At 36.1% G+C, this 14,389-nt stretch overlaps 1 protein-coding gene across 7 annotated transcripts in view; it reads left to right on the plus strand.

The window, feature by feature from the left end:
* myo16 (myosin XVI) overlaps positions 1–14,389 on the plus strand; it is a 231,488-nt gene that overhangs the window by 129,340 nt on the left and 87,759 nt on the right. For all 7 annotated transcript variants that reach the window (XM_079881644.1, XM_079881643.1, XM_079881645.1 and 4 more), the window contains exons 12-16: positions 303–368; positions 3,203–3,330; positions 7,879–7,984; positions 13,635–13,752; positions 13,928–14,075. In XM_079881644.1, coding sequence (XP_079737770.1) covers positions 303–368; positions 3,203–3,330; positions 7,879–7,984; positions 13,635–13,752; positions 13,928–14,075 — 566 coding nt within the window. The remainder of the gene's footprint in view (positions 1–302; positions 369–3,202; positions 3,331–7,878; positions 7,985–13,634; positions 13,753–13,927; positions 14,076–14,389) is intronic.

Raw genomic sequence — 14,389 nt, forward strand, 5'->3', positions numbered from 1 at the left:
TTACCAAGGGTGCCAATAATTTTGACCACCACTGTGTGGCTCAGACATAAGATGTTATGCTGTTAATCTTACAGTCTCTCTCAAAAACAGTGATTAGTTCTTCCTCAAAACCTCTCATTTCATCAACCCAGCAAATGTGACAACATTTCGAAGGAGACTGGTGTTCCCCGACTCCCAGAAGTTGCGTAGCACCGACCAATCAAATTGAAACTACTAATTTCAGGCAGTTCTTGTCATTATTTGTGTGCAATAGGATGGACTGTCACTGTTTACATGATAACTCAAATTCTCTGTATTTTCAGACGTACATTGGACACATTCTTCTCCTCATTAACCCTTACAAGGACCTGCCCATCTACTCTAATCTCGTAAGTAAAGACAAGTGTGTGTGTTTTTATTTTTTTAATAAAATCAATATTCAATTCATCAGCAGTATGAGTTAGAGAATCTGTATATCTGGCCTTTTTGATTTGTTCTCTAGTTCACACACTAAGCGCAGCGCTACACATCTAGTTCAAACAGGACTTGATCTTCTGATAAATTATTCATGTCCTTCCTGACAGTGATAGCCTACTCAACATACAGCACCCACTTCCTGTGCCCTCTTCATCTACCCATCAGATCTTCTCCCCTCCTTCCTCTATTTATTTCTGTATATTCCTCGATATTGTTAGAGGTTCTCAAGTTCTCAAGCCCGACTGCCGTCTCCTCAGATACAGCTGGCTGTCCACAGAAAGACAGAGTTGATGAGAACACGCTCATCAGGGACACACAGCATGTGCTGCCCACCGCTAAGAAAAATAAAAGATGACAAGATGACCATCTGTCCGGCGTAACGCTTTATTGGCACGTGAAGGGGAGCAGAGGAGTAGATAGAACACGCACACACACTTTATAAATGATATGCAGTGGGTCCGCTTGGGCGTCTGTCCCCTGTTGGCACCCTGCATCAGAGACTCATTTCAGGCATGATTTGTCCTGTGTGTCCCCCAGATTGGGGCTCAGAGGCAGAATGACGCATTGAAAGAGAAGAACATATAGCATCATCTGTGATGGCCTCAGACCACCATCATGCTCAGGTTACATCACCTGACCCCCTTTATCACATACTTTAATCCAGGGTCTGTATATCAGTCTCTGTCCTTCAGTGCACAGCCTCCATCTTGTCCCTTCAAACTGTCCAAGTGAAGCTGTAGTGAGGCTAATTTTCAATAAATTCCAATTACTTCGGTCTAAAATCCAAACTATACTGACTAAACTAAAATATTATTAAATACATTTTTAACTAACTTTTAACTAGAATAAAATGTTAGATTCAATTTCAGTTTGTGTTTAATGTTTGTTTTGCTGTTTGTTTTGTTTAGGTTTTTTTTGGGGGGGGGGGGGGGGGGGGGCGTGTCCTTTTTTTTTCTTTTTTTTTTTTTTTTTTTTTTCTTGTTTTGCTTTTTATGTTTTGGTTTGATTTTCAGTTTTGTTGTTTTGTTTCAGTGTTTTTTTTTTGTTTTTTTGTTTTTTCTTGTTTTGCTTTTTATGTTTTGCTTTTTATGTTTTGGTTTGATTTCAGTTTGTGTTTTGTTTTGTGTTTTGTTTTGTTTTGTTTTTTGTTTTGTTTTATTTTGTTTTGTTGTGGTTGAGTGTGTGTGTGTGTGTGTGTCTGTTGTTTTGTCCATGCACAGGATTGTGGGATATCATAAGCGAAAAGTGAAATGTTCATCTACTGTATGCTGCCTTCTAAAACCAGATAAAGGAATTTCACAGCAGTAGACCGAATATTATACAAACTTTGTCTATGGGGCTGTTTACACCTGGCCACTTCATGCGTTTTCTCAGATCGGATAGCTATCTGATTTATCAAAACGATTCCATTTACACCTGGTCACATAAATGTGTTTTTGCAAAACGGATTTAAATCCGATCTTCAATTCCCGCGCTATATGCAGATTTAATGGAGTGCACGTCACCGAAAGCAACAGATATGAGCTGCATTTTATTGATCATCAGCCAAAATTTCAAAATCAAAGACTGCAATTACATATAGCCTATAACATACTCACACATTTATTTTTTTTTAGCATTTTTGGGAAGAGTACAATTTGTGGTTTCAACAACCAGATGCATTTACACTTGACCAGTTTCGTCTGGAATGCGGCCCAGACCACCTCCTGAAGTGGTTTGAGCGATCGGATTCAAATCCGTCTCGAATGCGTTTCGGAGGGCATTTACACCTGGTCTTTTCACGATCGGATAGCTATCCGATCTCAGAAAACGCATGAAGTGGTCAGGTGTAAACAGCCCCTGTGACAATAGCCTTCTGCACATATGGATGTGGTGTTCATACATTTGGTCAATTTTTGACCTCCGTGTACTGCCTTTTAAGGCTGCAATTTCCGTGATTCATACACAGCCTGCAACTCTCTCTTCCTCTCTCCTTCCTGTGCCCTTGCGTGTACAGTATGTGTGTGTTGTGTCTCAGTGGTAAAGGGTCATGTTTTTACTCAATTCATATTGCTTTATTGGCATGACATATTTGGGTACATATTTGGGTACATATTGCCAAAGCATTGCACAAAGCACAAATAAACAAACAAACAAGAAACATATATACCCTGTCTCTCTCACTCTCTCAATCTGCAGTGTCGCAGTGTGTTTGTGTGTGTGTAAGTGAAATTCGCATCAAAGCCGTTTAGCTGTCACCATGATGCTCAGCGTCTTGTTTTGAATTGCCTGGACCAAAGGATCAAGTTTCTGTGCTGTGGCTATAAATGTTTAAATAAATGAAAGTAAGAAAAGACCAATCACAATTCAGTATTCATGTTGTAGATGTAAGAATAAAGACTAGTCAGAATTTCATAAGCAAATATCACAATGATGTAATTACTTTTGGTCGCATTTAGAATTTTTCTTTTTAAGATTACATTTCTTAACTTACAAAAGGCAATAGAAGATAGCAAACCTAAGACGAAGACCTGAAATTGTCTACAAAATAAAGTTTTAAATGTCTAAAGAGTGTTTAAAGAGTCTTTATGTTAAGCACCTCAGGCTTAATTAGCTGCAGGAGTTTAATGCTTAAAGGTTTAGTACTAATCCAGACCAGAGTGTTTGAAGAATCGCAATACTAACAAGCACGGGTCATGGGAAATTAGCAGAGTTATGTAAATGTGTAATGCTTATCTCTCTCTCTGTCTCTCTCTCTCTCTCTCAGGTCAGTCAGTTGTATCTGAGCTCCAGTGGTCGTCTGTGTTCCTCTCTCCCGCCTCATATCTTCTCTTCAGCTGAGCGCGCTTATCACATGATGCTGCAGGAGCGACGCCCACAGTGTTTCATCATCAGGTGCCGCCCACTGACATGCATAACACTGCTACATCTGTCATTCATTCTTCACCTTTTCATGTCTTGCACAATTAATAATTAATAAATAAATAAATAAATATATATATAATATTAATTAACTGAAAGTTTTCTTTAAAACACCTATAAAAAGTAAAAAACCACAAACAACAAAACTTCCCCTTCAAGGTGGATGCAATATTACGCTCTAAATAACAAAGACTGACAAAATGCATGTCCTCAAACTGTTGTCCAGTGTAAATAAAGGTGCATAGAAATGATCTGAATGAGGGGATAATTTGAAATTATAAACTTTATAAAAGCTTTATGAGGTATTAATATTAATGAGGTGACCTAACATTCACCCATTGATTGTTACTGATTAGGAGAAAAGCAGGTAAGTGGACACAAGTATAGTATAATATAATATAATATAATATAATATAATATAATATAATATAATATAATATAATATAATATAATATAATATAATTGCTGAGCAACGATTAATCGTGATTAATTACATCCAAAATAAAAGTTTGTGTTTACATAATATGTGTGTGTGTGTACTGTGTATAATTATTTTGTATATATAACGTACACACATATGCATGTATATATTTAATGTATGCATGTATGCATGCATGCAAATATATACAGTGTATATTCATGCAAATATATACAGTGTATATACATGCAAATATTTTACACAAATTAATTTATATACATAATATATAATATATTTAAATGTTTTATATATAAATAACACATTTATCTTAAATATATACATGCATTTGGTTGAAGTTGTGGTAATTCATATGCATTTATATTTATTTATTTATATATATATATATATATATACATAAATGCATATGAATTACATATATACGTATATATTAAGAACTTTTTATTTAAAAGTATACAAAAAAAAAAAAGAAAAAAAAAATTGGAAATGTATTGGTCAAAAGGTGTGGGAACCCTGTAACCGTAAAAGATGTCCAGATGTTTGGCCAGATGCTACCAAATGCATTCCACGGGACATTTTCTACCTTCTGTCATTTATGCACCAGCTTGTATTTTAAAATAGCGCTCTGCAGCTCAGTAAGTGATCCCGTTCTGGCAAAGAGGTCCAAATGAGGTCGCATTAGAAATGCCTTTCCTCATTTTGGTATAGCGACTCCTACATCGCCCGAGAGGCTCTCGCTAAACGCTGTCACGGAGACAAATGTGCCGGGGACGGTGTAAATCCAAACCTGTTAAAAGCTCTCAGGGAGATTAATGGATGAAGTGGCAGTGGTGTAGCCCGCACTCTGTCCTGCTTTGCACTCCGGTCATCTCTGATTACAATTAAATCCTGTTTCACATTCTGATGCTCCTCCACTGGCCCAATCCTGGGTTTCACTGAGCCAGAGAGGATCTGACAGCTACTTTAATGCCCTCTCTGCGTGGGCTATCCATCACACACACACACACACACACACACACACACACACACACACACACACACACACACACACACACACACACACACACACACACACACACACACACACACACACACACACACACACACACACACACACACACACACACACACACACACACACACACACACACACACAAACGTGCACATACACACACACGCACGCTCGTCCCGCAGGTGAGGGCCATGCTCTAGTGACTACAGAACCGGGGAAACAAAAGTGCTGGAATGCTGGTTCAAGAGGCTCACGAGCACACACACAAACACCTACTTGCTACTGGCTCAGGAATGCACTGCGCCCTTGAGTTCAATTACAACCCAGAATAGATTTCCCAAAAAGAAATGAAAAAATGTGAAGAAAAGGCATCAGACCCTCCAGAAAATGATTAGTGGGAGGCCGAATGACCTTTTAAAACCATCTGCTCAGACTGTTTTCTTCCATTCACTCTCTCTCGCGGGTGTCTGGAAGGATCCCGGCTCTTTACGCCGCATGTGGAGACGGTAGTTATCACTGCGAGCCCCTTGACTGTGCTTTATGGCTCGTTTTAAGAGGTCGTAACATTGAACGTATGTAATTAATAAAGTTGCTGTACATTTAAGAATATGAAGTGGGATGTACGCAGTAACGAGACAAGATTTACACCTACCAAAGCCCTTGTTAGTAGTTGAGCCGTGGTGTCGATTAACACCCTGTAAACATACTGCTGAAAAATAAATCAACACTAAAAAAAAATATATATATATATATATAATATATCTATATCCTGCATAGTGCACATCATTCACAGTTTTGAAAAAGCTGTTGTAGCTCATTAGCTCTTTCCTGAAATCTGCTGCCTACCTAGACAGCAATATGGCATCATACAGTAAATGTGCATCTGATGCAAAGGCTGTTTCACAAGGTTATGCATGTCTTATTGAGAATAAAACAATCATGGCATTTTGACCAACTCTGGGCAGATTAATATACGAGTTAGCAAGAAATATCAACTATAAAAGTACTTAATTCTTAAAGGGGTGGTAAAACACCTTTTTTTCGAAGGCTTGATTGTGTTTGTGGGGTGCACTGTAACATGTGTTCATGCTTCGTTTTTAAAAAATCGCATTATTTTTCACATTTTTAACCATTATTCTACACTGCTCTGTCCCTCCTTGTAAAAACGGTCAGATGATTTCCAGGTTCTATGAAGCCCCCCGACACTGATACACTGATCACATAAACGACAACAACCACAAACATTCCAAAAATTATGAGGGACTGAGTTAAAAATAAATTGTAACTCCACCGTCCTTAGGAAGACTGAACAAAGTGGACCTGCAATCTGGGTGAAAATAACAGCGTTTCGACGGCATGGCGGCAACGACACTCTACTACCACAACAACTCTTCTCCAAAGCAACATAAAATGGCCTCGCCCCCTTTATTTATTGTGTTCCCAGAGGAGGGGTTTATGTAAATGTTGGGGTTAGTGATGTCACTAACCCTGGAGGAATGTCTTGTAGTCCCTACCGGCCGTTTGCTGTAGTCCTTAGAAATTGATTTCTTTAAAAGCAAATATCTCCCTTTGTATTGAACTTTGAGCGTTGTAACTTTGCAGATGTTGTTTATGCTCAAACAGCAACATTACACACTAACTAAAGTTAAAAAAGTGAAATCACATTCGACCACCCCTTTAAATCTACACTACATTTCAAAGTTTGGCATACGTTTTTAATGGTAGGCATAATACTTCTCTTATACCCACCAAGGCAACATTTATTTGATCTAAAATACTGGAAAACGGTACTATAACTCTATTTTAATATATTTTAAAATGTAATGTATTCTTGTGATGGCAAAGCAAAAGTTTCACAAAGTGAACTGTGTCAGCCAACATTTGTGTGTAATGTGTATTTTTAGGATGTTTTATAGAGTATTTAGCTAAGCAACATGCTCACTTTAAGCTCTGTTGGAATCGGTTGTGGCATCTGTTGTCTTCCTCTATTGGGATGCTGCCTATGTAGGCAGTAGACAGCAAGGCAGTTCACCAGATTTCTGAACGCGGCTTATGAAACCAACTATGGACAGTGTCACAAAATTAAAGAGGTATAGAGAAATATAACGCATCAATCAATCAATCAATCAATCAATCAATCATCATAGAGGCAGTAAATATATAGTATAGATATAGTATAGATATGGTGGAGAAAACGACTAAATGTTTAAAACAGAAGAACAAGTGATTTGAACAAATCTCCAAGCAGTGTGTTTGATATGATGGATATCATGTGGTCAGAATCCTGCTTAGGAGAAAGATGCCCGCAGGCCAGGCAGAGGTCAGGGATCTTTAGTCTTGAGTCATGAGGCTTTTGATGGTACAGTATATTGCTGTAGGCTGACTGAATCATCTCATATGATGGAGTGATGTAGAGAGCAGTGAAACGGCTGCCTGACCAACTATAAGATCTCCCAATGGTAAACCGAAAAGAGGCTGACAGGAACACACATTCACTAGGATACCGCCGGCCCAGAGGTCTTTAAAAAGTCAACTGTTCTCTTGGTTTTGTTTTTTTGGTCTTGTCTTTACACTGACAGAGGAACTTTTAGGCAGCTTTACAGAGTGTTTTGCAAACTCTGTAAAGCTACCTAAAAGTTATTCTTTTCTTGCTGTCACTTTAAGCAGATTCCCCTAATGTATATATCCATATATTTCCAACTTACTGTATATTATTCCATATATTTTCAACAGATATTTCCCAAAAAGTTTTATTCAAAATATATTAAACCCAGATAGCAAATTGATATTGGGCCAAATCTTCTTAAATTTCGGCTGCGACTTTGGCCCACATACGGCCCAAGATTGTCCCAAAAGCTACTTGCCAGCTTTTACACCAGATCCATGCCGAAAGCAGACCAAAACTCACCCACAACTTCTTCCATGGCCCCAGAAATCAGCCACAACTGGCCAGTGGAACATTTCAACATATCAAAATAGTTATACATAATATTGGTATATGTTGTGCTATCTTTAACATATTTTAAAAGTAACTGAGATTCTCACCTTTATCGCTTTGTTTTTCTTTGTCTAGTGGAGAGAGTGGTTCTGGGAAGTCTGTGGCCTGTAAGCACATCCTGAAACACCTGGCTGTTCGCTCAAGTCCCAAAGGCTTCGCTTTAGAGCCTCGGATGAAGCATGTAAGTCTGTCCTGTCTGTTAATGAACACAACATGCATCTACAGGAGAAACGTTTTACAGGAAATTCTTGTTAAAATGATTCTGCCTTTTGTAATCATTTGGTCCACAACACAATTAAAAAAAAATGTATTCTTTGTTTTACATTTTTAAAAAGTTCAGTACCTTTAAAAAAAAAAAAAAAAAGATTTATTTGAGCTACAAAATAATTCAAACTTATTTAAAAAAAACAAAAAAAACATGTAAAATATCCTTAAGCTAATCGCTTTTTTTCTTTTTTTTTTTTTTTTTTTTTTTTCAGGAACACTTTACAATAAGGTTCCATTTGTTAACATTAGGTAACTGCATTAGCTAAGAAAATATTTCTAAATCATTTATTAATCTCAGTTAATGTTAATATCAACATTTACTAATACGTTATTAAAATCAAGATTTGTATCTGTTAATATTATTTAATGGACCAGAGGTAACGTGAACTAACAATGAACAGTTATGTTTGGTAACACTTTATTTTACAGTGTCCTTGTTACATATGTTACATGTACTTACCATAGTAATAACAGTAAATTATGCATAATTACATGCAACTAACCCTAAACTAAATCCTAACCCTAAACCTATAGTAAGAACATGTTGTTAATTAATATTACACAATACTTAAATATAAAATTACACTGTAACAATGACACCTTAAAATAGTGTAACCATGTTTTTATTAACTAATGTTAACAGATTAATAAACAGTGTAACAAATTAAATCCTCATTGTTGGTTATGTTTAGTTAATGCATTAACTAACATTATCTAATGGGATCTTGTTGTAAAGTTTTACTTTCTTATTTCTTTTTTTAACCATAAATCTACAGTTGCGTAGCTTACACGCTGTTTTATGTAATGATTATGTTTTATGTACTCCTTGTGTTAACGTTCAGTATTTTAGCTTTGGTTTTCCTCACGTGTTCTTTTATCTTGACCCTGGAGGTGTTTATGTGCTTTCAGTTACTCTGGTTATCCTTCAGTCATGATAGCCTCAAACAGCTGTTGTTCTCTTATTCATGGGAGAATTAGATGCTTTGAATGACTATCCAAAAGCCTGAGGCAGGCAGTTTGTGCTTATGGTTGAATCTCAAAGAAAGAGCCATTTCTTGTTAGCTCAAGACATCATATCCACATACAGAAACTATTAGAGTGGTTTAATGGCCCGGAGCAATGGGTGACATTATTACACTTGAATTCATCTGTGTGTGTGTGTGTGTGTGTGTGTGTGAGATCTCAACACTATTTTGTCTCCTAATGAGCACATTTTATCAATGGTGACTTACCGCCACCTGGTGGAAGCAAGTGTCAAATGCCCATATTATGTGTCTTCATGAGCACAGTGGCATTGTGAGCCTACACATACAGAGGTGGACAGCAACAAAGTATATTTACTTGAGTACTGTACTTAAAGGCACACTATGCAAGATTTGTACCTTAATATAACAGCTGCAAAACCAGCAATGCAAGTTTGAGAGGTGTGTTGGAAACTTTATTCCTTCATCATAGCAAGACCAGGAGACGTTGGGATCGCGTTCAAACAGAAGTTATTCTTTATTGAGCGTTGCTGCAGTTCGTCCAACAATCTAAATCTAATACAGTATGCATTGTAGTTATATACATTCCAAGGGGGAGGGATTACATAGAGGCGGAGACTCTGAACAAAGCATGCAAATGAAGTAAGAACACACCCTACTCTGAGAGCGCTACCAGTCCAATTTAATCAGCTAACTATTCAAATGCTGATACTGGCCACGAACTCCGGTTCCAAGAGCCATCCCAGAGCCATTAAAGACAAAAGGTGAAAGTCTCCCCTACCGCTAATCCAATCAACCTAACAATTCAACGTCTGGGCCAGGGGCTCCGAAAGCCATTTGGGCTCCGAAAGGTGAGAATCTCAGTGATCTGACTCATTTAAAACACAATAGAGAAAACAGGACTGGTCGGAGTCTCTAGCTAGAAACTGACCCTACTAAAATCAAAAGTCTTCAACCTAAATTAAACATTTACTAAATTTGTAATACAACAGGTGGCGCCCCGACAAATCTGGCGAGAATCACAACTTGCTTTACGGCACGACGTCACATCAACAACATATGAAGCAGCCTCTATGGAAGACACTAGCACGCATTTCAGACGTGAATCATGGCAGAGTCGACGAAGAAAACGAAGAAAGCGCGGTCGGAAGAGTGCAGAGACGGCTCTGCGTGAGTGGTATTTACGACAGTAACGTTAAATACAAGTACTCCACAGCGACTCTGCATAGTGACTGCATAGTGTGCCTTTAAAGACACTTTTTGAGTATCTGTACTTTACTTTTTTTTACTTTAACTTCACTACATTTGAAAGACAAATATCGAACTTTTTACTCCACTACATTTCTGTCAAGGTCTGGCTTGAGTAGAAGGTACTAACGTCAGTCAGGGGATGATTTTTTTTTTTTCATCTCTAAAACGTGATTGATTTTTTTTTGCAGGTGACAGACAGCCTATCAGTAATCACTCTTGTAGGGTCACGTGTCGTGAAGTTCAGCGATTTCCCATCATTTTCTTTGAACGCGAATTGGCTGGTGGCAAAATAAACAAAGACAGATCCTCGGCGCAGTGTGCGCATCCATGGCAATATGTCTTTCTGTTTTGCTGTGTGTTAAAGCAGTGTTGCTGTTGGGCAGTTATACAGCTATGGTTGTGTTGCTGGGTTTTTAACCAGGTTGGATTTTTACAGACCACATGATTCAAATGTGCATGAATGGATACACATAGATGTGTACTACTTTTGTTGGGGTGGTAGCTCTTAATTCCACAGATACTACTAACTGTTAGGTGTATTCACTAGGTTGCTTCAGAGGCATAAGGTACTGCAAGTATTACATAAAACAATGCAACAATAATAAAACAATGCATTGACATGTACTTTTGATACTTAAGTACTTTTTAAAACAAGTACTTCTGTAAAATCGGCCTTTACAACTTTTACTTGTAACGGAGTAATATTTGACCAGTAGTATCTGTACTTTCACTCAAGTAAGGAAGTGATTTGTCCACCTCTGCATACATACAGACATACACTCGCTAACTTCCCTAAGCACTTCCCCTCAGGGGAATCCCCGTCGCCATTTTGAAATGCATTCATCTTCAATTGAATTCGGTGAGGGAAGTATATTAGGACAGACCCTCAACCACTCTATTTTGACTGAGGGAGCAAGTCTACTCAATATGTAAACTTCACAGTACAACATGATTGTGACGTCACAGCAGGTCGTTCCCCCCGACCTGCAAAACTCGTCTAGTGTATGATATTGGAGTTATTTTGACATTTAACCATAATATGTATAGCTAAGTGTAATATTTCTATATTTTATATTAAGCATACAATGGAATAAAAAAGATAAATAATACATCTGCTCCATTGCGGATTCCAAGTGATCAAGGGCTTAGGGTGTTTCATCATAAAGAATGATGCACATTCGAGTGAATGAGAAGTTCGCAAGGGAAGGGCATAGAAAATGCACAGCCAAAGGCAGCTTTATATCCTCTATATCACGTCACATGATCTCTCTCTCTCTCTCTCTCTCTCTCTCTCTCTCTCTCTCTCTCTCTCTCTCTCTCTCTCTCTCTCTCTCTCTCTCTCTCTCTCTCTCTCTCTCTCTCTCCCTCTCCCTCTCTCACACTCACAGCACACACACACTATTAATTAACGTATTTTCATGATTAAATACACAGCAAAGCAATTATTATTTCTAATTTGGCACCAAATAAAGTACCTATAAAAATGATGTCTCAGCCAAAGACCTGGCATGACAGTGGAATTAATGTACAGGACTTTTAAATTGTGGGTGGGGAAATGGCTCACGCATTATTTATTTATTTTTTGTGCTTTATCATCTTTCTGTAAATGCCTTAATGCTGTCTAGGTAGGCAGCTCATTAGGGTTTGAGACAGTCCACGTTGGAATCTCAGGCCTGTCACGATCGTGAATTTTTCGCTGAAGATTAATTGTCATATAAATAATTTAAATAAATTCAATTTTGTTCAGTGTAAGCCTATTAATAATACTGTGTTTTGTGTATATTATTCTTGGAATCATACATAATATAATAATAATAATAATAATAATAATAATAATAATAATAATAATAATAATAATAATAAATATAGCTGCAAGCAGCAATTAAAAAAAAAAAAAAAAAAAAAAAAAAATATATATATATATATATATATATATATATATACAGTACAGGCCAAAAGTTTGGACACATTACTATTTTTAATGTTTTTGAAAGAAGTTTCTTCTGCTCATCAAGCCTGCATTTATTTGATCAAAAATACAGAAAAAAATTTAATATTGTGATATATTATTACAATTTAAAATAATTGGTTTTCAATTTATTATACTTTAAATTATCATTTATTTCGGTGATGCAAAGCTGAATTTTCAGGATCATTACTTCAGTCTATCAAATGATCCTTTAGAAATCATTCTAATATGATGATTCATTATCAAAGTTGGAAACAGTTCTGCTGCTTAATATTTTTTCATAACCTGTGATACTTTTTTAGGATACTTTGATGAATAAAAAATAGAAAAAGAAAAAAGAAAAGAAAAAAAAAGAAGCAAATGGTTTCAAGATAGAAATCTTTTATAACAACAATATACACTACTGGTCAGTAATTTGGGGTCAGTAATTTTTTTTCTTTTTTTTTTTTTTAAATAAATCAATAATTTTATTCAGCAAGGATGTGTTAAATTGATAAAAAGTGATAATAAAGAAGATTTATATTAGAATTTTTTTTTTATTATTTTGAATAAATGCAGTTCTTTTTAACCTTTTATTCATCAAATATATTAGGCAGCAAAACTGTTTCCAACACTCATAATAAATCAGAACATTAGAATGATTTCTAAAGGATCATGTGATTGACTGGATGTCACATGTGACACTGAAGACTGGAGTAATGATCCTGAAAATTCAGCTTTGATCACCGAAATAAATGATAATTTAAAGTATAATAAATTGAAAACCAATTATTTTAAATTGTAATAATATATCACAATATTAAATTTTTTTCTGTATTTTTGATCAAATAAATGCAGGCTTGATGAGCAGAAGAAACTTCTTTCAAAAACATTAAAAATAGTAATGTGTCCAAACTTTTGGCCTGTACTGTATATATATATATATATATATATATATATATATATATATATATATATATATATATATATATATATACATAAATGTATACGTATGTGTGTATATAAAATATATATAACTATAAATGTATACGTATGTATGTATAAAAAAAATAAAAAAATAAATATATATATATATATATATATATATATATATATATATATATATATATATATATATATAAATATTGTTTGTTTTATGACATTTCTTTATGCGCTTAAATTTTCCTAACCTGGATGGCAACATGTGATTGAATTTTAAGCTGCACAATTATTGTGGTTATCTAAAATAATTGGGTTGTATAATAACCACAATCAGACGATTAATCTATAATAATAAAAGCTGGGGGTATATCGCGGCACTGCATGCCTGTCCACTATGCCAATGACTCTTTACTTCTTAATTGTTCTGTCATTGTTTGCAGGTGAATGTGATCTTGGAAGCTTTTGGCCATGCTAAGACTCAGATGAACTCGTCAGCGAGCCGTTTCATCAAGCTGATCTCACTGCAGTACTGCGAGAAGAGAAGGACTCTGCTCAGAGGTTGTTTTGACTGCAGTTTTTATGCTTATTCATAGTGCTGCTTGAATACAGGACTAATACATCGTGTTAGCTCTCAGTAGAGGACTTCTGATCTGGCATCCTTCACCTATAGAGGGTGCAATTGCTCTACTAATATTTACAAAGATGATCTATCCACTCTTCTCTCACTGTTTAGGCCGTCTGTACACTTATATGCTGGAGAAGTCGAGGGTTATCTGCATGCCACCGCATCAGCAGAACTTTAACATCTTCTACCTAATGGCTGAGGGGCTTTCAGCAGAGGAGAAGAGTAATCTATACCTAAACAATGTCTTAGCCCACAGGTAACACACGCAATGTAGATATACATGTTATTTCATGCTGTTTTTATGAGAAACACCTTTTTTTCCCCCAAGACCTCCCTTGCCAAATCTTAACATGTAGTCAAATATTGTAAAAAAAAAAAAACTCCGTATATTGGCAATATTTGTGAATTCGTGGTCTTTTAATTTATGGGAATATTAGTGCTGTGCAACGATTAATTGCATCCAAAATAAAAGTTTGTGTTTACATGGTATTTGTGTGTGTGTGTGCTGTGTATAATTATTTTGTATATATAAATACACACATATGCATGTATATATTTAAGAAATATTTG

This window comes from Squalius cephalus (genome assembly GCF_949319135.1).
Source record: "Squalius cephalus genome assembly, chromosome: 9".
NCBI classification, from domain to species: Eukaryota; Metazoa; Chordata; class Actinopteri; order Cypriniformes; family Leuciscidae; genus Squalius; species Squalius cephalus.